A 27,572-nucleotide genomic window follows, 5' to 3' on the forward strand; every position below is an offset into this window, starting at 1 on the left:
AAAACCCCAAGACAAAGCTCACTGGCCATTTTACCTGCCGAAAAACTGACAGCAGTTTTTGTAGTTAGTATAATTATTATTAAACTATTAAACTATTATTGTAGTTTAGTATAATTAGAACATACAATGCACAAGACTCACAAAATAAGGTGATTTTAAAACATATGCATTTTGGGATCACAAGAACCACCCTTGGGAATATGACAAAAGCTGAAAAATACACTGACACATCAACTCTGTATACAATTTCAGGGGATTCCCAAACTCTATGAAATTCAGTGTGAAAGTTCAGTCAGTCAGTCAGTTCAGTTGCTCAGTCGTCTCTGACTCTTTGAGACCCCATGGACTGCAGCACGCCAGGCTTCCCTGTTCATCACCAACTCCTGGAGCTTGCTCAAACTCATGTCCATCGAGTCAGTAATGCCATCCAACCATCTCATCCTCTGTCGTCCCCTTCTCCTCCTGCCTTCAATCTTTCCCAGATTCAGGGTCTTTTTCAAGAGCCAATTCTTCGCATCAGGTGGCCAAAATATTTGGAATTTCAGCTTCAGCATTGGTCCTTCCAATGAATATTCAGGACTGACTGCCTTTAGGACTGACTGGTTGGATCTCCTTACAGTCCAAGGGACTCTCAAGAGTCTTCTCCAACACCACAGTTCAAAAGCATCAATTCTTCAGGATTCAGCTTTCTTTATAGTCCAACTCTCACATCCACACGACCACTGGAAAAACCATAGCTTTGACTAGATGGACCTTTGTCAGCAAAGTAATGTCTCCGCTTTTTAATATGCTGTCTAGGTTGGTCATGGCTTTTCTTCGAAGGAGTAAGCATCTTTTAATTTCGTGTCAGCAGTCATCATCTGCAGTGATTTTGGAGCCCCCCAAAAATAAAGTCTCTCACTGTTTTCATTGTTTCCCTATCTACTTGCTATGAAGTGATGGGACCGGATGCCATGATCTTCGTTTTCTGAATGTTGAGTTTTAAGCCAACTTTGCACTCTCCTCTTTCACTTTCATCAAGAGGCTCTTTAGTCCTTCTTCACTTTCTGCCATAAGGGTGGTGTCATCTGCATATCTGAGGTTATTGATATTTCTCCTGGCAATCTTGATTCTAGCTTCTGCTTCCTCCAGCCCAGCATTTCTCATGATGTATTCTGCATATAAGTTAAATAAGCAGGGTGACAATATCAGCCTTGACGTACTCCTTTCCTAATTTGGAACCAGTCTGTTGTTCCATGTCCGGTTCTAACTGTTGTTTCTTGACCCACGCACAGATTTCTCAGGAGGCAGGTAAGGTGGTCTGGTATTTCCATCTCTTTCAGAATTTTCCACAGTTTGTTGTGATCTACACAGCCAAAGGCTTTGTGAGAACCAATACACTTGGGATAATAAAGAGAAATATATCCTGGGATGAAAGCTATGCAGCAGGCTTATGAAAATTGTCCAGAGGAAAGTTGGAAGACAGAGGGTTATAGGAGAGTGGGTTCCAGAAAAAAAGGAAAGCTTACAGAAAGGTGGCATGAATTTTAGACTAGATAAATTTTAATATTCTGTAAAGAAAACTAATTCAGGAAAGTCATAATATTTATCTATGGAACAAATAACTGTGAAATAGTTCTGGAAGACAGAATCCATTTCATTTTGATAATAAATATATATATAAATACATGTAATATAAAAATATTATATTATTTGGACTTCTAAGAAAGTCCAAAGTGGGATAATGGAGTGAAGAAATACAAATCAAGTATTCAGGTCTTTGCCAATTATTTTAACTTTTACAATCAGCATATAATTTAATCTCAGAACACTGTATGATTACAGGACCAAAGGAAAGCATTAGGAATTCTGGCAACATGAAAGTATAAATGACCAAGGTTATGGTTATAAATATAGAGAAATACACTATTTAAAGTTTAAAAAGGAAGTAACCAATGAAACAAAAATATTAACCCCCCCCCAAAAAAAAAACCCATCAAACATCAGGAAGAGGGGAGAGGATAGAGGCGGGGAGGAAACAATGAGCTAAATCCTCATATTTTGTAGCAAAGAATTAACAAATGCTGTCTAAAGTTGGCAAACAAATATATAAAAGAATGAGCATATTTCTTATAGTTCTGGAGGTAACCTCCAGATATACTAAAAATACAGGTTCCCCTGAGAAATATGAGCAGGATAGGAAAGAGTGGATTAGGATTACATACATTCACATTTCATCCTAAATTCTTCCAGACTATTTAATTATGATATATTCATGTTAGCATGGTAAAAATTAAAAGTAAAAAAAGAAAGCCAGTTTAGGTAGGTCTTTAGTGCTGATGCAATTCCTGCCAGCACTTGACCTATTTCAAATTCTTTTTAAATATATCAAAGCAAGGTTTACTTGTTTTTTCCATTGAGGGGTTCATTCTTTTATTAATTTTCTTTCTTATTTAAGCTAGAAATAAAGACTATTACATGTGGAAGAGATATTAACTGAACGTTGATGACACTTTTAAAAAAGAATATAGACACAAGTTAGTTCTCATTGTATTAAAATTTCTTGAATTTTAGTCAAAATCAAGTATTTCTTTTAAGTTTCCATGAGAACATACACATACTTCTTTACAAAAGTATACATCATCAAAACTGTTACATTACTTTTACTGTAAGATGATTCCTTCTATAATCAAAGTATTATTTGCTAGCCTACTACCTCCAAATCAACAGAGATTGAAAGATGGGTGCATGGAGAACAGAGGAATGAGGTTCCACAAAGAAAGAGCTCACTTTTGTTTTGCTCCCCCTAGTGGAGGCTGGAGGAAAGGAAGGAGGGGAGTAACAGGAGAGACACGGGGGGGGGGGGGGGGGGAGGGGGAGGGGCATGAAGAGCCTTGATGGGATCATTACAGCACTTCACTTGTCAGAGCAGGACTCACAGATCTGAAAGGACACATTCAGAAGACATTAAAGATGGTATTAAAAGCGACAAACCCTCAACGACCAGTTTAACATTTTGTAAAAGTTAGAGGGGTTTCTGAAGGTCTCTAGGTTTAGGTAACCAAGTGAATTGTAATGATTCAAAACAAAGAATACAGAAAAGACACAGAATGGAGGATAACCATGTGTTCAACACTGGACACAAAGTGTGATGTTCAGCTTGTGGAGCTGTCCAAAGTGTAACTAGAGACAGTATATTACTAGATAGTGTAGTATCTAGCATGTTACTTAGTTGATAGTATATTGTTTAGATGAAGCCATGGAAGTATAAAATGTTTTCTTACATACATATACTGCAGGAAGTGAAAAAAAAGGTCATTTAGAAATATCTACATGAAAACAGCTGCTAGAAAAAAGTTCGTGAAGCAGACCTGAAAGTTAGAGAAGTAATATAAATAAAAGCTTCCATTTTTCAAAAGCAATGTGTTACACAAGTCTGCTGAGTGGTAAAACCAAAACTCAAATTTTGTTGTCCATCCTTTTAACCAATATAGCACCATCATGATGGAAGCCATGACAAGACAAGTAATGCCCATTTTAGAGACCAACTAGGAATAAGCAAGTTTCCTTACCCTTTCCTTCTAACTCCTGACTAAACCACAGTGCACGTGTCCAGAGCCTCCCCATACCCACCCTCAATACCACCACCCCACCCCCAAAACACATTTATGCTTTTAAGAAGCTAGGGCTCCACTAAAAAGTACAATTATTTTTATAGCTAATAACATAAAGTGTTTTAAAGTGTTGGTAAATTTGGATCTTGACATAGTTATAGACAATATTTCAATAAATGAAAGCTAGCTAAGTTAAAACTTATCAATTAGGTTCATTTACTCATCATTATTTAGTGTCTCGCATGAGCCAAGCACTAGGGATAAAATGGTGTCTAAAAACAGACTTTAACGTTGTGCCTCTGAACAAACTGTGATGAAATTATGACACTTTTAGAGTTGCTTTGTCTTGTCTTGAGTGACCTTGTAAGCTACTTAATTAAAAATGTTTATTACATATAATAGCATCTTGTAATATTATGCTCCAAGAAAAAGGAAATAAACAATAACACAAAACATTCCTCTAAGTTTGAAAGCTTAACTTCAAATTATTTCAATAATGGCCTATACCTAAGTCCAGAATCCCTGTATTACTGTACCACCCCAATCACTAATAATGTCTTCATTCTTAGGGAGTTAAGACCTAACTAAACATACATAAGATAGTAATTTACATCATTTTCTCCTTAATTTGGGAATCAAACCAAAGTTTTATACTAATGTACAATAAATAAGAAAATTCCTTAATGATACTTTTGAGCCAGATATTTTCATGGTTTTAAACTAGCTTTTAGATGTAAATACAGCATAGGAAGAAAGGGGGGATTAAGTTTTTAGAAGTTTAAGAAAAAAATTTCTTAAAAGTTTTAATATACACCTGAACATTGGCTTTAAGAATTTCTTGGGCAAAACAACTTTTACCTATTGATAAAATAAGGAGTTTCTACTCTTTTCTTCATCCAGGGAAATAACAGATTTCCCTCTATATGTTCATAAGAAATCTATGAGAAACAAACCATAAATCCATTTGACAGTAACACTTCCAAAATAATGGAAGATATGGTACAGACAAATAACCTTTCAGCTCAGAAATGTTTTCCTTATCTAAATTAAATAAGAACATCTATAAAGCCTATTAAAACATATAGCCGGGGGCTTCCCTGGTGGTTCAGTGGTTATGAATCCGCCTGCCAATGAAGGGCACATGGGTTTGATCCCTGGTCCGGGAAGAATCCACCTGCCAAGGAGCAACTAAGCCCATGCGCCACAACTACTGAGTCCGCTTGCCCCAGAGCCCATGCGCCACAACAAAGAAATCGCCGGAGTGAGAGGCCCGCCTGCTGCAACTAGAGAGTGGTCTCTGCTTGCAGCAACTACAGAAAGCGCACTCACGGTAACTTTTGGCTCAGCCAAAAAGAAATAAATAAATCTTAATTTAAAAGAAAACCCCCCCACACACATATTGTTCAGTCGTAAGTCTTCTCCGACTCTCTGTGACTCCATGGTCTCCCTCCAGGCTCCTCTGTCCATGAGCTTCTCCAGGCAAGAGTACCGGAGTGGGCTGCCGTGTCCTTCTCCACACATATATATTCTGTGTGGCATATATTAGACAGTCAATTAAATAGCTGCTATAATAAAACTGGCTTTTATTCATATGAATTTTATTTAATCGACTGCTTTGAAGCACATAGGGCATTTAATTCAACACCATGATCCAGGAAAAAAAAATTATATTCCTTGGTATGGACTCTCCCTAAGTCCAAAATTGGGGGTGGGGTAGAATTTGTAAATTTACAACTGGTCACAACTACACAAGACAGTAAAAGTGACTCAACAGATTCAACATCATCACTACATGTTAGGAACCAATCCTATTAGTTGGCACTGCCCTCCTTCACTGTATACGAGATACCTATGTGCTCCCAGTTTCTATTGGATTTAAAAGTATGGGAGCTGGCACAAGAGCAGATACCTGAGAAACAATTAAAAAAAAATCAAATTTTCACTGCAAAATAAGACTGGCTTTTTTGTAAGGATCATTTTAGAAACTTGAAAGCAAAAATTTTGCTGAATTTCCCACTGAAACAATCTTTTTGTGACTGCCTTTCCTGAAACTGGGGGCAAGTGGTGCTTGTGTAACATGCATGAAAACAGAAACACCGCTAATCAGTAATTCTCCTTGATCCCTGAGATAATACAAGCATGCTCTATAGCACGTATCTCTACAATGGCCCGAAGACCAGGAATAAGAAGAGGAAAAAGCCAGCTGTGATGTCAATACCACTTCTTCAGTGTATTTAGCCAGAAATCCGTAGGCTCCCATCATCCCAGACAATACTGTCATTCCCTGTCCTTATTCTTCTATTAACCACTTCTCTAGAATTAAAACATTACAAGATGAAACCCCTCATTTCTCATTTCCTAAGCCAAACTCGCTGGGAACTTCTCATGAGGATTTCAGCAGGCCCAAATCAAAACTAAGGTCACAGAACTTCACAAACAGCGCACACAGTACTTCAGCGTGTAAAGGAGCAACAGAATGGCATCACAGAATAGCTGTAAAGGCCACATGACGGGATTCAGACTGTGCTGACAACACAACCAGAGTACGTTCTATAGGTAGAGACGACATTTAACAGTGGTGTGTAACTGATTTTATAGGTTGAACATGCAATTATTACACGACCCAGCAATTCTACTCCAAGGTATATATTTCCAAGAGAAAGAAAAAACATATGTTCATATAACTTTCACATAAACATTCACAGTAGTAGTATCCATAATAGTCAAAAAGCAGAAACAACTCAAGCATCCATCAGTTGATGAATGGATAAATAAAAGGTGATATATCCACACAATGGAATATTTTTTGGCAATAAAAAGTACTGATATATGCTACAACCTGAATACATGCTAAACCTTGAAAACATTATACTAAGTGAAAGAAGCCAGTCAAAAAAGACACATATTTATTTTATCTAAAAAATCTACAGGACAGGCAAGCATACAGAAGGAGATTCATGTCTGCCTAGAGTTGGGGTGGTGGGGATACTGGCAGGAGTGACTGCTAATGGGTCTTGGGTTTCTTGTGGGGATGACGAAGATGATCTAAAATTGATTGAAGATGATCTAAAATTGATTGTGGCACTGGGATACACAACTCTGTGGATGGACTAAAACCCACTGAATTGTACATTTTAAACAGGTGAACTCTACGCTATGTGAATCATATCTGAATAGTTATTTAAAAAATCAATTTTGTGCTATAAAAGTTGAAAAATAAACTATTAAAAAACAAACAACAATAACAAAAACCTAGTATTATTGTAAACAGCATGCCCAGCAAATCAAAGATTATCAATTTATTCAACAAAAAAAATTACTGATATGAAATGTTTCATCAGATCTTGCTAATTTTCTAATAAAAGGTCTCGTATCAAGGAACTATGCTTATTCTCATACAGAAATTTATACACACATATAAATTAAATCGAAAAGATTCTCTGAAGAGCTCATGTCACAGATTTTACAAGCCATGAGAAAGACAAGCATAAAATTAAATGTAAAATTAAATGTAAAACAGATTTCATTATAAAATCTCTTTCAGAGTGAGTATATAATCTCTCATATGAGTTAGCAAACTAATATCAACAATTGAAGAGAGTTTTCCACACAATAATAGTGTTCTGAAGACATGTTCATTTTCAATTACCCATATGTAATCAGGAACTAACTGTGATATCTTAATATACCAATGATAAAAAAAATCTTCTGTGAAACAAAAGAAAGACTTCTATTAACCTATATTCACAAAAAAACACAAAACTTTTAAAATAAAAACTTAAAAAAATTATTTGAAAGGCACTTCATACTTATTTTGTTAGTTCTGACCAGTATTTTTCCTTCACATTAAAATATTTTTAAGTGAAAGCTGAATAACAGCCTAAATACAAATCTTCAATGAACATACACATGATTTAAAGAAACCAAAAAATGGCAAAATATCTTTTAAGCAGAGCTTCATAAAAGTAGGGAGATTACATGTAAGAGGAAATTTCTAGACTAAGTTTGTACATTAAGGAAAAGAGAAAAGAATTATAAGGCCACCAGAGAAAAAAGGATAAAGAGAAGACATGCAGAAAGAGTCCAAGTCAACAAAATTTAAATGAAAAGACCACAGTAAGGTGAAAAATAACCCTAATTTCCTAAAGTTAGTTACTCATAGCAGTTATTATAAAGAATTACCAAAAGATATGTGAAGGAATTGGGAAGACTCTAAACGTTACCATCTTTCAATATAATACTATGAAAAATTTTACCACCTGAGGAAATGTAATATGGAATAATAAACATCCTAACACCATCAGCTTATCTTATTTAATATAACAAGTTTTTCTCAATTATAAAAAGAAACACATTTTAAAGCTAAACAGCTAATTATTAAAAACAATACAAGCTCTATGAGACATTTTCTAACTTCAAGACAAAGTTAAACCTATGACTATAAGAAAAAAGTCCCTAACTAGTCATGCAAATACTAATATTTGAAAATATATACATTATCTATTACCTTACTCTTTGTTGCAACTTGAAAGGGAATAAGTATACGTAAGAAATTAAGATCCTATTTTTCTGTAATAAAATGGCAATGTAGTTCAATGGTTTTTTTCCACCAGTTTCTGAGATAAGAATATTATCTCTAAAAGCCTTTAATGCACATAGTTTATATATTCAAAATACAAAGAATTAGATAAATAAGAGCTACTTCAAGTACTGACCATTACTTCCACTACAGATGGCTAAAATCAAGTAACATATAAATTTAAATGACTTACATTGTTGTTGCGAGTTTCTACAGCAGGGAATTTTCTGACTATGAATTTCACAGCAGATTCCAGGTTTTTGTCAATAAGGTAGGATGGTTTTGCCTTGGGGTCTCCACAAGCCTATAAAACAACAGTAATAAAAAAAAAGTGAAATGCATCGTTTTTCTAAAACCAAGAAATAATAGCAAATCTGTAATCAGAAATTAGAGAGATACTTGTTTTTGGTGAGCAGGTGATAAAATGAATAGGCAAAGTGCAGGGATTGTCACAGCTGAAATATGCAATGGGAGACAGTACAGAGATGTTCTTCTACTGAAAAAAAATGCATGGAAAGTTTCAAAGCAGTTAGCGCAGAACAGCAGTGAAGGAAAAAGCTCAAACCTAAAAAAAAAAAAAGAAAGAAAAGAAAAAGAAAAAAAAATTCTTGGTTTGAGGTAGGATTGTATTCATCTGAAGCTAATAAAGTATTACAAAATTAAATATTCAATAAGAGTACTAGAAATGTTTCTATGTGTTATATGATAAAAGCTTATATTTAAATGTCTTTTCCAAAATGTTCTCCTCTTCAATCTAAACATTTTAAATACAAGAGCCCTAGTTCAAAAGAACTGGAAGGCACTAAAACTGGCCTTATAGTATTAACTTGTGTTGCCGAAAATCTGAGTTACAACATTGTTCTCCATCATACCAGCAGCACTTCAAACAATGAAATCTACATCTATTCTGTATCTCATAAGCACAGAACAAATGGAAATGTTTACATTTTGACCACATCAGCAGAACAGCATTCTCTGTATTAAACTGTAAAGCATTGTACAAATGTAAGGCATTATTATTAGAAAGAACTTTTTACCTGAACTATTAGCAATACAGAATAATCTTCAATACTGTTCAGTCTCATTCTGTGACATTATTAACTGCTTCCTAGTGAATTACTAAAATGGTAACATTTCTACTTAACTTCTTTTCATTGTATTTTAAAGAGGGTATGTCCTTTGAAAAGTTATCTATTATGTGTGAGGAAATACAATACTGTAATTTAATGTTTTTTCACTGTTTACTATAGCTATGTTGTGGATTGCAGAAAGAGAAGTCATGAAACATGAAACTGATCTGAAAGCGGGCAAGCGGGCAAAGGGAAGGTGAAAAGCTTTGCAAACCTTCCAAACTTGTCCTTGCTGGGGAAGCATTGTAATAAAAAGAGAGAAAATTACTTGTAAACAATGACTGTCAAACTCTGACATACGTTTCAGTAGAGAACATATGCACTGCAGGCTATGAATAACAAAACAAGATGGAAACTATATGGTGCTACAATTTTAAAGGTATTCTAAGTAGCAAGTTTTAGTACACAATAAGTTTATAGAGTTTATATTATTCATATATATTTAAATACTGCTGTGAGGTGTACAACCATGTCAGTTTCTTGGTGCTCTTTCTAAATAACTTAAAAATAATACTAGAAGGAAAAAATAAAGACTACATGCAAGTATAAAAACAGGAGCAAAACCATCAGTGAAATTTTACATACCTTAAAAAGAAACGGTAGCCAAGAATAAAAATAAGTCGTTATTGGATGACCTTTGCACTTTAGCTCAAATTTCAACTGTTTTTCAAATACCAACTAACTCCTTACCAAGCCAAAGTATAAAAATCAGTGCAAAAACTTCTATATTTTCCAAAAGGAAATAGGAATGGAGTAAGAATTATCTTAATTTTCAAACATAATTAGATAAAACAAAATTAACTATAAGAAATTTAGAACCTCATAATCTTTAACCAGACTGACACAAAGCTATTGTATAAATTTCATTTCAATATCATAAACACTAATATATCTGACTTTTCCTCAGAGTAGACTGTCACTAGCTCAACATACTATCTCTCATAAATTAATCTTCCAATTAATCCACATCCCCCAAAATATTATATATAGGAATAACTGAGAGCCACATAACTAAGAATTTGTACCAATGGAAATAGCTACATATTAGCAATTCCTTGTGTCAATGATAAAATGAGAGCCAAGTTTCAAGAACATGCCTGAGGTAGTACAGAATACTAAAGTGATTCCAAATTCTTTTAAAATATTATGTATCATCTTTCATACTCTAATTATTTTAAAATTCAGTTATTCATTTTAACAATATAAGTGAAATAACTAATAAAATATAATAGACTACCATACCCATTCCCAGTGATCACAAATTTTATTGTGTAAGAATTTGATCAAGTAGCTAAAGATATATCTGTATATAAACAGGTCTTCCTTACTGCACAGAAAATAAAAAGAATGGAATTTCATTTCAGTGGAAAAATAAGTGGTTATATAGTCTTTCCTTGGAATTAATTTAACCTTTTTCCACACTACTCACTCAGCCATATTTAAACAAACTACACTGGGAGACAGTATGCCATAAAGATTAAGAATACAGACCCTGGAACAGAAGACTAAATTTCAGTCTTCATCACTTACTATCCATGGGACAATCCATACTTGAATATATTACGACACATCTCCTAATCTCAATTTCTTCATGTGTAAATGGGGAAATTAGTATTTACCTAATAGCTATAATTATAATTACCTAAGTAAAAGTCTCATGTGAATAGTAACCACTGAATAGTCTTTATCATAGTAAACAGAATTAGAAATAATGACTAAGTCTAAACATAACCAAATTTGCTTTACTCATAGAAAACGAGGAGCCTAGTAGTTAAGAACATGAGTTATAAGATAGGCTGTCCATGTTCAAATCCTGGCTCCTAGCTATAACCGTAAACGAGTAATTTTCTGTGCCTCAGTTTCTTCATCTGTTAAACAAATCATAATTGTAATCTAGCCTAAAAAGTTTTTGCCCATTAGATTAGTATCTGTGGGTGCTTGTGGGTGTGTGTGTGCATTGCTAAGTCACTTCAGTCGTGTCCGACTCTGTGCGACCCCATAGACGGCAGCCCACCAGGCTCCTCCATCCCTGGGATTCTCTAGGCAAGAACACTGGAGTGGGTTGCCATTTCCTTCTCCAATGCATGAAAGTGAAAAGTGAAAGTGAAGTCGCTCAGTCGTGTCCAACCCTCAGCGACCCCATGGACTGCAGCCTAGCAGGCTCCTCCATCCATGGGATTTTCCAGGCAAGAGTACTGGAGTGGGGTGCCATTGCCTTCTCCAGTGTGTGCGCATATGAGCAGAATTTTTAAGGGTATCTGGCATACTACATTCACTCAAAAAATGCCAATAAAAAAACATAAGATTCACAGACACTATACAAGAGTACTAGGCACCATTTTATTTTTTTCTGAAATCAACCTACTCGAGATACCAATAGAGACACTTGCAAATACTCAGGCAAAAAAATAAAGTGCAAGGAAAAAAAACAAAACGACTGAAATCTAGTATTTAGGTAAATACATCTTGGCAAAAAGCCATTCTTAATAATTAACTGAAGAATAATGTCCTACCATACTGAAAGAATACAATAATATCCCAACTAACCAGATGTCTCAGTTTATAGAGATTAAATCTTCACTCAACTCAAAATTTTCATTTTAATGACACCAACAACAAAGAAATCATAAGATAATAACCTATATTTTAAAAACACAGCCTGCAGTTGGTACACCTAAAACTCTTACCTCGTCCTACTACAGTAACATTACACAAAACTCATCTTTCACTCTTAAAACTATTACCCTTTGAAATAACATGTTTAAGAAAACGATAAGGGATTCCTTGGCGATCCAGTGGTTATAACTCTGAGCTTTTACTGCAGAGGACCCAGGTTCAATCCCTGGTTGGGGAACTAAGATCCCACAAGCCACGAGTTACAGCCAAACAAGAAAAAGAAAGAAAAAAAATTGAATATACTACTATACTTAGTTATCAGTGTATTTTAAACTAATATATTCCAGAAAGGCTTGCCACAAAGACTGAATCAAAAAGTTTGATCAATTCAAACAAGTGTACATCTAACCTGTCCATCACCCCACCCTCCAAAAAAAAGAAAAGGGGAGTAAAGGACAAAATTTTTTCTAAACCCCTGAATCTCATCTCTACAAAAGGTGAAAAAAAAAAAAGCTTTTTGAATAACTGGTTAAGGGATTGCCCAAATAGCTCAGTGGTAAAGAATCCACCTCCCAATGCAGGAGATCCAGGTTAGGAAAATCCCCCAAACGAGGAAATAGGAACCCACCCCAGTATTCTTGCCTGGGAAATCCCATGGAACAGAGGAGCCTGGAGAGTTACAGTCCATGGGGTCACAAAAGAGTCAGATACACTTAGCAACTAAAACAACAACAATAATTGGCTAAAAGGGCTATTTCATCAAGAAGCAAACAGGAAACTACATCCGTAATCTTAGAATTGTTTTAAAGAGCACCACTCTAATACCTTATTTTATCTTGACTCAGCATGACTTCATAATGCATAAAATACCAGAATTTAAAATTCCAGAAGATCTAAAGCAAATTTAAATATTTATACACTTAAATTTCCAGTTTTCAGAACTGAAACTTTGTTTCCCATGAATATTCTCATTATCTTTAAATTTAACAAAGCTAAGACTAATCTAGCAGATAAAATTATACTAGTGTTAAAGGAAGTACTTAAATGTAATAATTAATAACTGTCTCTAAGTGGATCACAGCCCATACAGCCTCAGGCAAGTTGCTTCCCTGAGCCTTAGTACTTTAACCCACAAATTAAGGATACTATTATTACCTACTTAATAAGGTAGGTTGTTCAGATTTTTAAAAGACAAAATACACAAAAAGTGCTTATTCCAGGTGCCTGACACACAAATTCTTATAAGTTTTAATTATCTTCTATTTTTTTTAAATAGAACTTTTCACAACAGATGGATATCTATAATGAGTTCCTAATTATCAAAAAAGACCACACATTTAACCAAATTAGTGTTGTCAATTCAGTATTTCTTAGTTCACTTCTTCACAAAACACAAATATAATGTTATTATCCAAAATAAACAACAAAGACGTTTCAGAAAACCACATATTATTTTATTCAGGCCACAAAATAGACATCTTTGATTAAAAACCTCAAAATCAGACTTAAAATAGTTTTAAAGTATGACTTTTCAACAAATCTTCCTGCCAAATCTACCACTGAAATCCCCTCCAAGGTCTTTCCTTGGGTTGTCACAACACAGATTACGTACCACAGCTTAACTTTGCATGGTTAACATTACAGATTTTTCCAAGAACTTCCTTACCACAATGTCTAAAAAATAAAAACTGAAAGTATAGAAACAGTCCTCTATCCATAAGAGATTAAGCAACAATCAAGAGAAAACAAATGATAGTGATTATGAGTCAAGAGTAAAAGGAACATTTACTAGGCACCTGTTGCATGTAAAACACCTTGGTTTAGAAATTATCTAAATCTTTACGCAACAGACAGAAAAGGAGCATCAGAAATTAAGTGACTTGCTCAGGGCTTTACGATTACTAACTTTGAGTACTCAAGTATTTCAAAACACTGAAAACAAAACAAACAAACAAACAAAAACACACTAAAAACATTTACTAAAAAATATATACACCAAAAAAAAATATGTAAAAAAATTGTTCCATTCTTTCAATACCTCAGCTGCTCAAAATTTTTATTGAAGTAATCATCATTAAAGGAAAAAAAATCTGATTGCTTCAATCAGTTTTATTTTTTAATTTCCAGTCTAACTTAAAACACATTCCTTTGCCAAAATATTATAGAACAAAATCATTTATTCTAATACAGTAACTGGAAAAAACATGAACAAAATCCCAGGGATCAGAATGACAATGCTATTTGTGAGAGTATAGGAAAGAAATCAGCCTCACCTGAATCGTATTAGGAAAGAGAAAAATACAAAATGTGATCAAGATGAAAGATGAATTTAACTTTTACTCCACAAACAAGAAATAATAAACCTGTTTTAAAGCAGATTTTGCAAAATTGAAGTACAAGGGGACTAAAATTCTCCCTTGAGTCTTCAACAAATCGATATTAATACCTAGAGGAAAAATGGACGTCACTTAAGACCATGGATTGTAAAAGGAACTTGCCTAGAACTCTTTTATTTTCTAATTTGAAAAATAATGAACTTCAGTGTACAACTTTCCAGTAAGTATTAAAAATATCTTAAAAAACCCCAAAAACCTATCAAGACCAAAACAAGCCTCAAACTCTAAAAATACTGATTAAATTTTTCATTTTTTTTCATGCATATCACCCACATTTTGACCAATCAATCTGCTTGCATCTTCCCCCTTGAGATTGGGTAGGTGAAAAAAAAAAGGGGGGGCAGGAGAAGAAAAAAAGTAACCCACTTCTATAGTTTGAATTAAAAAACTTGATAGGAAAGTAAATGGAAATTATTGGAAATGCTTTAAAATTAATGTAATTTTATAAACCATCTCTAATAGAGTCAATAATAGCCAATTTAAAGGTATACAAATATTATGATTATTGTTTCCTAAGAACAAGTTCTCAGAAAATCATAAATATTTTGACTCATTATGTATTTCAAAATTCTTTATTAAAATTTTTAATAAATCAAAGTTTCTAATTACCATTCAATACTCAAAAAGATGTCTATGCTACTGTTTTCAAACATTTCTCAGCTTCTCATATACAAAAACATTTCAGTTTATATCCAACAAAGAGTAAGGGTTATATGTGGTTACACTGTTACTATTTTAAAAGAAGTTGATCTTTAAAGGACTGCTGGGAAACATACTCCTGAAGAACAAACACTTATTTTGTATTAGCAGCAAGTAGATATCAAACTATAATACCAGGCAGTAAAAAGGAATAATTAAGTAATGTTCCTAAAGATGGTATTGAGCTGGATTTATTAGGAAAAAGTGAACACTTAGTAACTGCCCACTATGTTTCAAGCTCCAGAAATACCCAACATCTATTCATTAAGGTCTTACTCTTGTGCCAGGCACTATACTAGCACTTTGTGAATTAACCCATTTAATTCTCAACTTTATAATGCTAATTAGAGTATTCCACATGTGGGAAAACAGGAATATCTAAGATTGCAAGAATTAGAGTCAGTAAGACTAACGCGGCTTAGAAAACCAAAAATGTAACTTGAAGTGTAGGAGAAGCTGAGAGCAAATAAGCACCCTGTAGATGGTTTTGCTAGTACAGAGTCTATGTGCAGCCGAGCATTCCAGGAATTTAGTTATCCCTCAAAATCAAAATTAAATCACTGCAATTATCAGAAAAAGAAATCAGAAGTATTAAGAAGTTAATTTTACTTATTTCAGTGGTTCTTCAGAACAACTTCAAGGGCTTTTGCTTATTCAGTAGATTTGGGTCATGATCCAGATGTACTTTTAAAAACCTTTTAAAATGATTATGTTATGTATTTCTAACCAAGAACCAAGGAGCTCCTCAATTTATAAATAAAGGAACTCTAACTCAGAAAGATTAAACAATTTGTCCTAAGTTAAAAAAAAAAAACAAAGTACCAAAGTTTTATCTAGAATCTAGCCCTCTCAACCCACAGAATGCTACAAGTATGGGGGGAAAAAAAAAACAACTGAAGTTTAGAGTCTATATGCCAGCAAGAAGGATTAATACAGGACTTTAAAACTTTATATATTTTATATCTTTATATATTCTATTGAACAAAAGTTTGGAATCTTGAATGATTGACTATTCCCTGTCATTGCCTAGCTGAAGTTTCTATTCATACTTCAAAACCAAGCACAAAAGTCACTATCTCTTCTTCCCATCTCCCCCAGACAGGAATCTTTAACTTCGTTCTCAAGATACCCACAACAACACTTAATCACTGCATTTTAGTTAATTATCTACACATCTGTCTCACCCACTGCAATATGAATTTCTTGGCACTGGAGACTATATCTTAATTTGTTTTCCCAGTGTCCAGGAAGCCATTCAACAAATGAATGAATGAAAAGAAAACTCCCAATGTTTGCTACTAACTGAAAGAATAGCTCATAATATGACTTCCAAAGTTTTATTAAAGATACAATTTTATTACTGTCAAGTATCTAAAATAATCAAGTATGCAATATTTTCCAATACTTTAAACAAGATATTCCTCTAAAAACTTTAACGTTATATATTTCAAAATTATTAAAAATGTTAATGCTTCAAATAAAAGTTACTGTCATTCAGTTCTCAAGATGTCTATGCCATTTTCTGCTGTTCAACTCTCCTTACAAACTTGCAATTTAAGAGATTATTAAGTTTAACTTATTGAAGTAAAACATTTCATTACAATAGTATTTAAAGAAATATTTTAGAAGATTCTGTCATATTAAGTGAGTCAAAATTAATAATTACAATACTGCAAATTCCTAATAGGATCAAAATTAAGACGATTTTACTACATTTACTAAAAATGACAATATTAAAACCAGTGAACAAAAAAACATATCTTGGGAACAGAAAAGAATAGTACAAATTTTATAAAGTCCAAGACAGAAAGAAACAGACTTATTGGCTGTACTTCCTTAATGGCATTTATTTTATTTCATGCAGGGTTTTTCAATGGAAAAAAAAAGTTGCCATTTGACTTTAAAAATCCAAACACAGAATGTATCTTTGAAATCTCAAGAGACAAAGCCTCTTCAATGAAAAGATGCCTGTACACACCCTTACAATGAAGGAGGGTAAGGGCTGTCTCACTGTCTGAGCTCACACCTTCTTCCTGTCTTATACGTGCTCTTCCCTCAAGCAACAGTTTCTTTTAGTTTTCAGTTTTCTTAGTGTTATTCCTGTGGTTAGTCCTCTCAGTTTGTGCTTTTAATATGCCATGGGCTAATTTTAGAAATAATCACAAAGAAAAAAATCCATATAATATGAAAAGTAAATATAAAATATTTGTAAGTTCCCCAAAATGTCAATAAATTGAATTTTTAAATTTCCTAATTCTAAACTATTTCTCATTTCAATATACTACAAAGCTAAATAGAAGTATTTAATAATCATCGGTGGACTGTTAGTTATAACCTCAATGCCTTTTCATAACAAACCCATACAAAGTTCATATAAAAGTAGTCTACAGTAAATAAGAAAATTATTTCTATAACTGCCTATTTTTTTAGGTTAAGATTATTGTATGTTCAGAATTATATGTGCCAGAAAAATTTCACTAATGATTATAATCTAATGACAAAAATAAATTAAGAGCCCAGACTCAGCAGTTAAGAAAGAAAGGAGTCAATCCAAACTTTCATTTTGCAGAGTAAGACTTGGACAAGTTAACCAAATTCAACTGCTTTATCTAGAGAATAAATCACAGATCTAGTGAATAAATCACAGATCTGTGGACAACTAAAAGAAAAAAAAATTTTTTAATTTAGGATATAATAGAGAGTCAATAAATAGCTAGCATTACTTTTACTTTTATTACATGTTCTTTTTTGCTAAAGAAAGACATAAAAGGGAAGTCTGGCACGCTGCAGTTCATGGAGCTGCAGTCAGACATGACTTAGCGACTGAACAACAACAAAGAGATAAAACTTTTTAACATATAAATGTATATCTACTGAACATGATCTGAAATTATTGCTGGAATTTACTTAACACTAACACTGCAAGTAAATTATCCAACAAGAATACAAATTAAATTTTCAATCACCCTTGCCAGTAAAGACAAAAATTTTCAATACCAATACTTTCTCATCTGAGCCTTCTCATTTTCAACATATTGCATGTAGCTAGCTAAATATGTCCATCCCTTTAATTTTCTTAAAATATAAATATACAAGCAACAGATTAAGAATCCTAATTTTATTTATATGTAAACTGTACCATGCTGCTTCAACTTTATTTTTGGAAATAATCTATTTTAGTCATAATATAATAAAATATACATGCACATATGTTAGCATTTGTACAAAAAACTGGATAAGTATACACAGCTTATTTTTTAAAAGTGGGAGATGAACAGGCAGAGAATTTCTGAAGTCGTATTTGAGTTTTGACAATAACAAGTATTCCTCTGTAATCATTTAAAAAATTTATTATTTAAGTTATTTAACAATTCCACAAGGGAAACAAAAGGTGGACAATTTACCACTGCCACTTAAAAATAATAAAAATAAGCCTCTTTCCTGAGTAGTTTTCAGTGATCTTTATCTCCTCAGCCTACCATCCAGTATAACAAGAAACAGAATTATCAAATCCTCGTTTTTATAAGCAGCTTCCTTGAAAAGTAAAGTTACAAACAGAGGTAGGAGGATTTGTTTACATAAATATATACATGTTTTTTATATATATAGAACTTAAATACAGATGATGGAGAGACAATGCTTTCTTAACATGTTTAAGGCTTTTGGATAATGAAAGTCTCCCTGTAGAAAAAATTTTATAGGTACTAACAGTACTTCTACAACTTTCCAGAATCCAATCTTTGGAACATGCTTTCTTCTCCTGATTAACCCACACAGAAAATAAGGCCCTTAAATGAAGAGAAATCCAACACTGAACGGGAAGACTAAAGCGGATTCCCCTTTCTTTACCCTGCCTGCATACTTCACATACATTTTTTTACCTCCACTAGATAGCAGATGTCAGGTAAAGACTTTCAATTTTACACTGCTATTAACTTCTTTACTCATAAAATAAATTTATCCAAAATCATGGGCAAAAGCCTGTAATAAAAACACTCCATTAAAAAGAAGTTTGCAATAGCTGGATAGGTATTTTCACCTTTCTGTCCTTTAGAATTGAAGCAGTAATGTAACAAGATGAAAAATATGAAAAGTATTAACTGAGATCTTTTTGGTACAGAATTATCAAGTTCATGTTGGTGATGGCATAGGAAAAAATAGAAAAAAGGAACAAGGAATAAACATACACACACACACACACACACACACACAATTAAGCTCAGCTAAAAAAGGCTTCCTTTCTGGAGTTTTGGTGTATGTGTTTGCTAGACAGCAGTAAAGTTTCAGAAAAAAACAAATGTTGCTCCCGAAAGTTACTGACAGCCCTAAACAAATACCGTCTTACAGTCATAGAAGTTTTAAACTATTTTCACATTGTTATAATCTTTTATCTTCACAATCCTGTGCAGTAGACAGATCATGTATTACGATCCCTATATTAAGAAAAACTAAACTGAGCTCAGTTAAACTGTTTAAAATGGGCCTTAACTTCTACTTTGTAAAGATAACATAATCAGAGTTGGAACAGACTTGAGTGTTCCTTTCAGTTAATTTTCCCCCATTTCACAGATGACAAATAATGAAGCTCAGGGAAGTCAAGACACCCACCCAATATTACAAAACTCTCAGTGACATACTGAAGACTGGAAGGTAGGTCTCCTAACTTCTGGCTTGATACTCTTTACTTCCACCATCCTGCCCTGCCATGTTACAATGAGTGATATACAAGTAGGCTGAAATGTTAAAAGTCACTATATAAGTGGGTAGTAGTATTAGCTCCAGAAAAGGGAAGACATTTTTAATTTTTAAAAAATTAAGACATTATGAAATAAATAAATTTAAATGTAAAACTACCTACCACCTTCACCTTTTTCCCTGAAAATCCTCCTTCACATCTTCTTAAATCTCTGATTTGATTACAAATTCTTAAATTTTCATAACCTGTACATATTTGTTCGTTGTTTAATCACTCAGTGGTGTCCGACTCTTTTGCGACCCTATGGACTATAATCACAAGGCTCCTTTGTTGGTGGGATCTCCCAGCCAAGAATACTGGAGTGGGTTGCTATTTCCTTCTCCAGCCTGTACATATTAAGATATCAAAAATTACTCAATTGATAAAGTTTTACTTCAAAAAGCAAAATATTTTTCAGGGGCCATGTTACATTCCCCTAAGTACTAAAGCCTCTTATTCTTGGTTATAGTAACTTATTTTATTGCTACTTAAGTCACTGAAATATTTTTCACTCTATATGCTCACTAAAATATTGCCATTGCAGACTTTTAGTTGAAACAGTAATCAGATCTGATAGACAATCTAATGAAAACATGAATTAATGAAAATGTGGTAAATGACTGGCAGACATGTATTATGCAGTAGAAGTGTTTTTTTTTATTTTTAGGACTATAAGAGATTGAGATTGAAAAGATTATGTGGGTTTATACTGCCATAAAAATGGAGACAGCATGAACCTTATAAACACATGGTAAACAGATCTTAATTACTTTTGGGGGCAAGATTTTTGAACAAATGTTTCAATCCCAGCCAGCCAGGAAGATACGCCAGCCTTTATACACAGCTATATACAGGCTTAAAGACTCAAAATCCATCTGATGTATTTGTATATAAAATCACACGAGGAGGGCAGATCAAAAGCTATTATTATTAAAATTAGAACAAGATTACACACACACACACACTCATATATAAGTTGCATATACATAATATGCCTAATATATTCAAACTTTTCAACAAGTCCTAACTGAAAGCTTCATGGACCACATAAGACCCCAAGTACTAGTAATTCAAAAATGAGTAACACAGTCCCCACTGAGTGGGAACTCACAATCACTCAGATAAGGTAGAAGTATTTCTCAAGAAATTATAAATGTGTTAAGTGCTGAAATATAACATTTCAATAATTCAAAATATTAGACACTTGATCAACTCGCTTTAAATTGTACTAGTTCAATAAGGCAAGAGCCTCAAGTTTCTCAAAAGAGGAAGTCGAAAAAATAGGCTTTTGAGAAACGGCAGTGAACTGAAATGTTTGAACGCTTAGAATTTAGTCTAATCTTCGATCATTTATGAAGATGAAATTTGTAAAATCCGACTACTTTCATGACATAAAAATGTGTAACGAATGCTTTAAAAAGAGGAATTTTGCCTAAATACCCGAATCACTTTTGATGTTACTCTCACTTCCTCTTTTGGAAACCATCATAACCATTTCCTTTAACCACAATACCACACCTCTAGTAACTTTTAGCGATGTTTGTCTTGCCTTTTTTTTTTTTTTTTTTTTTTTTTGCACAAAGATCATATAGGAACGAATCTCCAAGTTAAGGAGCATCTCACAAAAAAGTTCAGGTCAATGAACCTGTAAATAATACTATCTAAAATTATTACAAACTTACATAAACTTATAACCAAGTCTCTTCTCAGTAAATGTAAAGGGTTTCATTGGAATAACCCTGAGCTCCTGTCACACAAAATGTAAGTGTGAAGAGGCATTTTACTTTCCAGAGTGCACTAAGGTTTAAAGTCAAAAAATCCTCATATTCTGGGAAGCCAATGGAACACAGCCATCGCTACACAAAATTTATCCCTATTAAAACAGGACAGTCTTCTCTAGAATTTCAAATGACTGAAATAGGTCAGCTTTATATTGAACTCCATCATACAAATTTTTAAGTATGTTTTTCTTCAAGAGCCCTAATTTACAACGGCTACTACTCTACTGCTACGATTAAACTAAAAGGAAATATTCAAACTGCATTAAAAAGCCAAAAAAAAAAAAAGTATGAAGATATAACATTAAACACACACTGGAAACTGTCAGGACCTAGCTTGCATCAAAAAATCTTAAGTTTTCTCCTTATCAAATTACTAAAAACTTACTAACTTTGCCTTAAAAGGAATAGAATTCTGGTCTTACTTTTCTAAAATAAATTAATGTAATATTTGCTCTTTCAATCTATTCTTCTTAACTTCAACTCAGCCTTGCATTCCTTAATCTTGCGAAAGCCATGTAAAGACTTTCAATGGGCCTATTAGCTAGAGTTACTCAAATGATGAGACTACACCATAAAATCAGTATAAGAGCAACACAATCACAGCTTTTATTTTGTATAGACACCGAACGTAAAGAAATTTAAGAAACCATGTTTCGGTATTATCGACATGGTTGGAAAAACTAAGATGAGGAGGAGTAAAGAGAAAAGAGAGAAGGTTGTTATTCCTGTCCTAGTGACTCACAACCCAGAAGCATTTCAGGAGAAAACTGGTTCCACCCTCACTCCCACCTCCTTTCCACCTTCAAAATGAAATAATTCCAAATCGTCAACACACTCTAAAATGGCTTTTATTTGGCAATCCAAAATAAAATGGCCAAGTGGAGGAGATGTGGGGCTCATCCAGAAGAGCCATTCCCTTCTCACATTCCCACTTACATACCAAAAGAACTGAGGGGAAAAAAACCCCCAAAACTGCTACCATCTCCGCCAGATTTCTACCATTCGATCTCAGTTACGGAACACCCAAGTTTTCCTATCCCCCTCCTAGGATCTCATCCATCCTCCTCCCTTTCGTGCAGACCCAGTTCCGGGGACCGGGGCGCCGAGGAGGGGGCGGCAGCGGCGGCGGCGCCCCTCACCCCGCGCCGGGCCGGCCAGTTCCCAGTGCTGGGAGCGGGCAAATGGCTCCTCTCCGCGCCTGGCCGGCCCGCGAGCCGGCGGGAGAGACGCCAGGGCTCCGCATTAGGCCGCGGCGCATCCCGGCGACCCCGGTGGGGCCTGCGGCCGCGAGGCCGTGCTTTCTGCCCCGGGCGCCGCCCGCCGCCCCCACTGCCCAGGCCTCCGCTGCCCTCCATCCCGCCCCCGCCGAGGCCTCGCCGGCCCGTGCGCACCTTCTTGATGTTGTAGAGGCGGGTGAGCATGCCGACGCCCCGGTCGTTGAGGATGGTGAGCTTCTCCGCCAGCTTCTGCTGACTAGGCTGCAGCACGGAGCGCGACATGGTGGTGGTGGTGGTGGTGGTGGCGGTGGCGATGGTGGGGCCGGCGCCGCCGGCCTCGCGCCCAGTCACCGGCCCGCGGCCTCCGCAGCTCCCTCGGTCGGGCCTCCTCCCCTCCCGCCCGTGACCTCCGCCTCAGGGGAGCGCGCCCATGGCCCTCGCGCCCCAATCCCGTGCGGGTGGACAGAGCGAGCCGCGGCGGACGCCTCGTCGTCCCTCTCCCCGCAGCAGCCCGCGCCCCGGCGGCCTCCTGCCTTCGGTCCGCCGCCCTTCCGTCCCCACCCCGGGCGCCCTCCGCCCCAGCCCCCACCACCGAGCCGCCTTCCCCGGCTCCTCCACTAGGTGTGGCGGAGGCGGCGGCGTCTCCGGCGGCTGAGAACGAGGCCGTTTCCCCGCAGCCCCGGACGAGCGCTCGGTCACCTGATCTGCCGCGCCGGCGCCCTCGCGAGGCCGGACGGGGAACTGCGCCTAGTGGTGGGGGGGCGCGGGCGGGAGCCTCGGCCCGCCTCGCCCGGCCTCGCTGCAGCCGCCGCTCGGGACGCGGCTCCGGCTCCACACCCGACCCAACCCGGCCTGGCCCGCCCACTGGCCGGGGAGCCTAAGCCCGACCTGATGAGGTTATGTTTTTCTGGCCAACACACACCCCTCCCCTTTCAAGTTTCCAAAAGTTGCCTCTCCACCGCCTCCCTAAAGAAACCAGCAGAAGCCCGCGGGGAGGGGGCGGGGGCAGGGCGGGTTTTTCTGGCGAGTTTCGCCCGAGAGTGGGCTGGTGGCTCCGTGCTCTTTTCCCTCCCACTGCTTGACAGACGCTCCGGCTGAACGCAGCAGATGTGCTCTGCGAGGCGGCCTTCGCCTCTCCCTCCCTCCCCTTTCCTGCCTATCTCCCCCGCTTTAAGGCAGTTCGGGAGAGAGAGGGTCGGAAGTGCGGGCGACTCAAGTTTCTCAGATAATCAGAATCTGACATTTGTGGACGGGATTACCCCTTCGGAGAAGACGTCAACAGAAGAGGCCCTGGCCTGAGGGAGGCAGAACTAAATGTTTCTTCAAGTGCATGAAGGAACTTTCCTATTTTTTTTTCTGGCCTCCACCCCAAATCCCACCCCTTCTTGGCAACATTCTGCTTTTCCATCTTTTTTTTCTTTTTCTTTTTTTCCTGATCAAACACCTCCCAGTCACATCCGAAGGCTGCCCCCTGTGATTCCAAAAGTGAGCAAAACCAAGGACTTATGTCATTGCCTTGGGTGAGGAACTCCAGCAAAGAGGAGTCAAGCTGTTTTGATGGAGTTTTTCGCCTTAATTTCGTTTGATGTATTAATTTCTAAGTAACTGACAAAATATCCTGCCACCTTCAGTAAACGACATTACAAAAGTGAGTGTCACTGGATTGATCAAAACACTTTATGGAAAGGAAATTGTGAGGAATATATTCTGAAACATTTTTTTTAATCTAGTATATATAGAGTTCCTTCAGAAATTTTCTTTTTAATATTACAAGATCAAGGCAGTAGACGGAACTTGATTTAAGGAGCTTTGGAAAGAGTCCTACATTCACTGAAAAATCCTACCTGCCCTTATGCTTGGAAACCTGTACACAAAATTAACTTGAATGAAAGTTTTTTAATAGAAACACCTCAGAGAGATCACCTATTGAGCTAGTAGCAGTTATTAGCATATTGGGGGATTTAATTTATCTGGTTGCATTCCAACTTGATAGCTTAAATATTAATTTAGAGAAGGTAAGAGTCTGGAACCTGAGATAGTGAGGGCATACCTGGGAAGGAGAGGGTGTAGGGAGCGGGGTGGGGTGTAAAGATGTGCTTTTTTCAGGGACCAAAGGCAAATTTAACCAGACAGAATTAGAGTCCTACGTAGAAAGTTTATATCATTTTCTAGTTTTTCAAAAGTGCTGTCTAGAGAGAACAATAAAGTGGTGCCACATTAAAATTTGAACACGACTGTTATTTAGAAAAGCCACTATCAGGATTCCATGTGAACTTGAACACTTGCTGCTTGTAACTTAGAAGCACCAGATAGAGGGAGACCTCTGTAGATTCTAGTCTCATTATTGAATTTTTATTATAACTAACTTTTAGACATACTGGTCCTAGATTGAATAGAATATTTATATTAGGTGTAAGTGAAGTATTCATAATTCTTGCATGTCTACATTTTGCATCAAAAAGAATTTTGTTACTGAGCCAACCCTTTTGAAGTTTACCCATATGTGTAGTGTGAAGTGGGCTTCCTCAGTGGCTCAGCAGTGAAGAATCTGCCTGTGATGCAAGAAACTTGGGTTTGATGCCTGGATGAGGAATATCCCCTGGAGGAGGACCCCACAACTCACTCCAGTATTCTTGCCTGGAGAAACCCATGGACAGAGGAGCCTGGTGGGCTACAGTCTATAGGGTCGCAAAGAGACATCAGAAGTGACTGAGCTCACGCATAATATAAAGTTTATTGTAAGTGCTAAGGTAATAATCCTGTATTTTCCTATGCATATATGATTTTATGGCAAGGATAATTAGTATATGTCCTTTTATATTTCCTCTCAGTATTTCAGTCTTTGAAAATATGTCATACTATGTGAATCAGCCTTTAAAATTATTATAAAAATTGCCCATCTTGTAGATTTTTTTCTTCCTATTGTTTTCTGGAAAAGCAGAAATTTTTAAAAATGATTAGGAAACTTAGAAAAGATTAGGTAAGTTTTAAAAAGCTTGATTAAAGATTTCATGTCCCTCATCATATAAAGCATAGTCTTCACAATTCCTTTGGTACTAAAGATTTTCAAATTGTTTCACTTCAGTTAGATTTTTGCTATTTGTCCCTAAAACATAAGGCTTCAGAGAGATTTAGAAAGTAGATGATAGCTTTTTATTTGCAGTAATCATAGAAATTTAGCTAGCATAGACCAATAGGCCTTAAAAAGTGTGAATTTTACTATATGTAAAGTATATCTCAATAAATCTGACTAGAAGTTACAGAACTGTGTTTTGAAAATTATTTTTTCTTGATAGAAGTATAAAAGTAGCCACTGTAAGGAAAGTAAACATTTGAAAACCCAAACTGGAAAATATATAAATTGGAAGAGGAATAAATTTGGCTTTATAGAAGAATTCATAATAGAATTATATTTTGTGACCCACAAATATATTTTACAATGATTCAGTTATAAAATCCTACTTATAGGCCCGCGGTGTCGGCGTCGCATCAGGCTGGCACTGAACTGAGATGTCCCTGTACGATGACCTGGGAGTGGAGACCAGTGACTCAAAAACAGAAGGCTGGTCCAAAAACTTCAAACTCCTGCAGTCTCAGCTCCAGGTGAAGAAGGCAGCTCTCACTCAGGCCAAGAGCCAGAGGACAAAACAAAGTACAGTCCTTGCTCCAGTAATTGACCTAAAGCAAGGCGGCTCTTCAGATGAGGGGCAGATCATGGACACTCCACCGCACGTGGCTGCAGGCCTCAAGGACCCTGTTCCCAGCGGGTTTTCTGCAGGAGAAGTTTTGATCCCCTTAGCTGATGAATATGATCCCATGTTTCCTAACGATTATGAGAAAGTAGTGAAGCGCCAAAGAAAGGAGCGACAGAGGCAGTGGGAGCTGGAAAGACAGAAGGAAATGGAAGAGAGAGAAAAGAGGCGTAAAGACAAGACATGAAGCTAGTGGGTTTTCCAGGCAACCCGCTCCAGATTCTGATGAAGATGAAGATTTTGAGCGAGAGAGGAGAAAAAGAAGTATGGGCGGAGTTGCCATTGCACCTCCCACATCTCTTGTGGAGAAGGACAAAGAGTTACCCCAAGACTTCCCTTATGAAGAGGATTCACGACCTCGCTCACAGTCTTCCAAAGCTGCTATTCCTCCTCCAGTGTACGAGGAACAAGACAGACCCCGATCCCCAACCGACCCTGGCAACTCCTTCCTTGCCAACATGGGGGGCACGGTAGCACTAAAATCGTGCAGAAGTACGGCTTCCGGGACGGCCAGGGTCTCGGGAAGCATGAGCAGGGCCTGAGCACGACGCTGTCGGTGGAGAAGACCAGCAAGTGAAAAATGGGTCAGGCTGTGGGGAAAGATTAGGCATATGTAAACAAGAAACGAATGGAGTTTTGCAAGGAAATTTTACTTTTTTAAGCTGTTCTGAAGATTGCATATACTTGGACCATACAGTAGACAGAAGAACCAACTTTGGGTGAAGAACTTTGAAAAGGACAGTAGATTTCACTGTAGTTTAACTGTGGTCATAAAAAGGACAGACAGTAAGATACATGCTAAATCAGTACTTCAAGTTGTGTTCTCCTATGTATTCAAAGACTGCAACTAAAAATGATTGAGAAAGTGAACGGGGAAAGATGCAGCAACAGTATCCCAGTATCTATAGTAAGTGAATAAGCAGTTAGGACTTAGCCACAGATTGCAACTTGGTATTGCAAAGGAGTAACCAAGAGAAGTCTAAATGAAACAGAAGATGTCTCCAGTAGTCAACAGAAGACATGCCCAAAATAGAACTGATGCGAAAAGTTCAAAAAGAAAACAATGAAAAATTA

The 27,572-nt window shown here is 36.4% G+C and overlaps 1 protein-coding gene and 1 pseudogene across 2 annotated transcripts in view; one reads left to right on the forward strand and one right to left on the reverse strand.

Moving 5' to 3' along the window:
- The window catches only part of NCKAP1 (NCK associated protein 1), a 110,896-nt gene extending 87,861 nt beyond the window's left edge, over positions 1-23,035 (reverse strand). The window contains exons 1-3 of one of the 2 annotated variants that reach the window (XM_018065461.1): positions 22,921-23,028; positions 9,517-9,534; positions 8,366-8,476 (exon numbers count right to left, since the gene is read on the reverse strand). In XM_018065461.1, the coding sequence (XP_017920950.1) occupies positions 8,366-8,476; positions 9,517-9,534; positions 22,921-23,028 (237 nt within the window). Of the gene's footprint in view, positions 1-8,365; positions 8,477-9,516; positions 9,535-22,920 lie in introns of both variants that reach the window. The other variant, XM_018065462.1, reaches the window with a different exon arrangement.
- Positions 26,148-27,075, forward strand: LOC102189907 (annotated as a pseudogene).

The sequence above is a fragment of the Capra hircus genome, chromosome 2, assembly GCF_001704415.2.
Source record: "Capra hircus breed San Clemente chromosome 2, ASM170441v1, whole genome shotgun sequence".
Lineage (NCBI taxonomy): Eukaryota > Metazoa > Chordata > Mammalia > Artiodactyla > Bovidae > Capra > Capra hircus.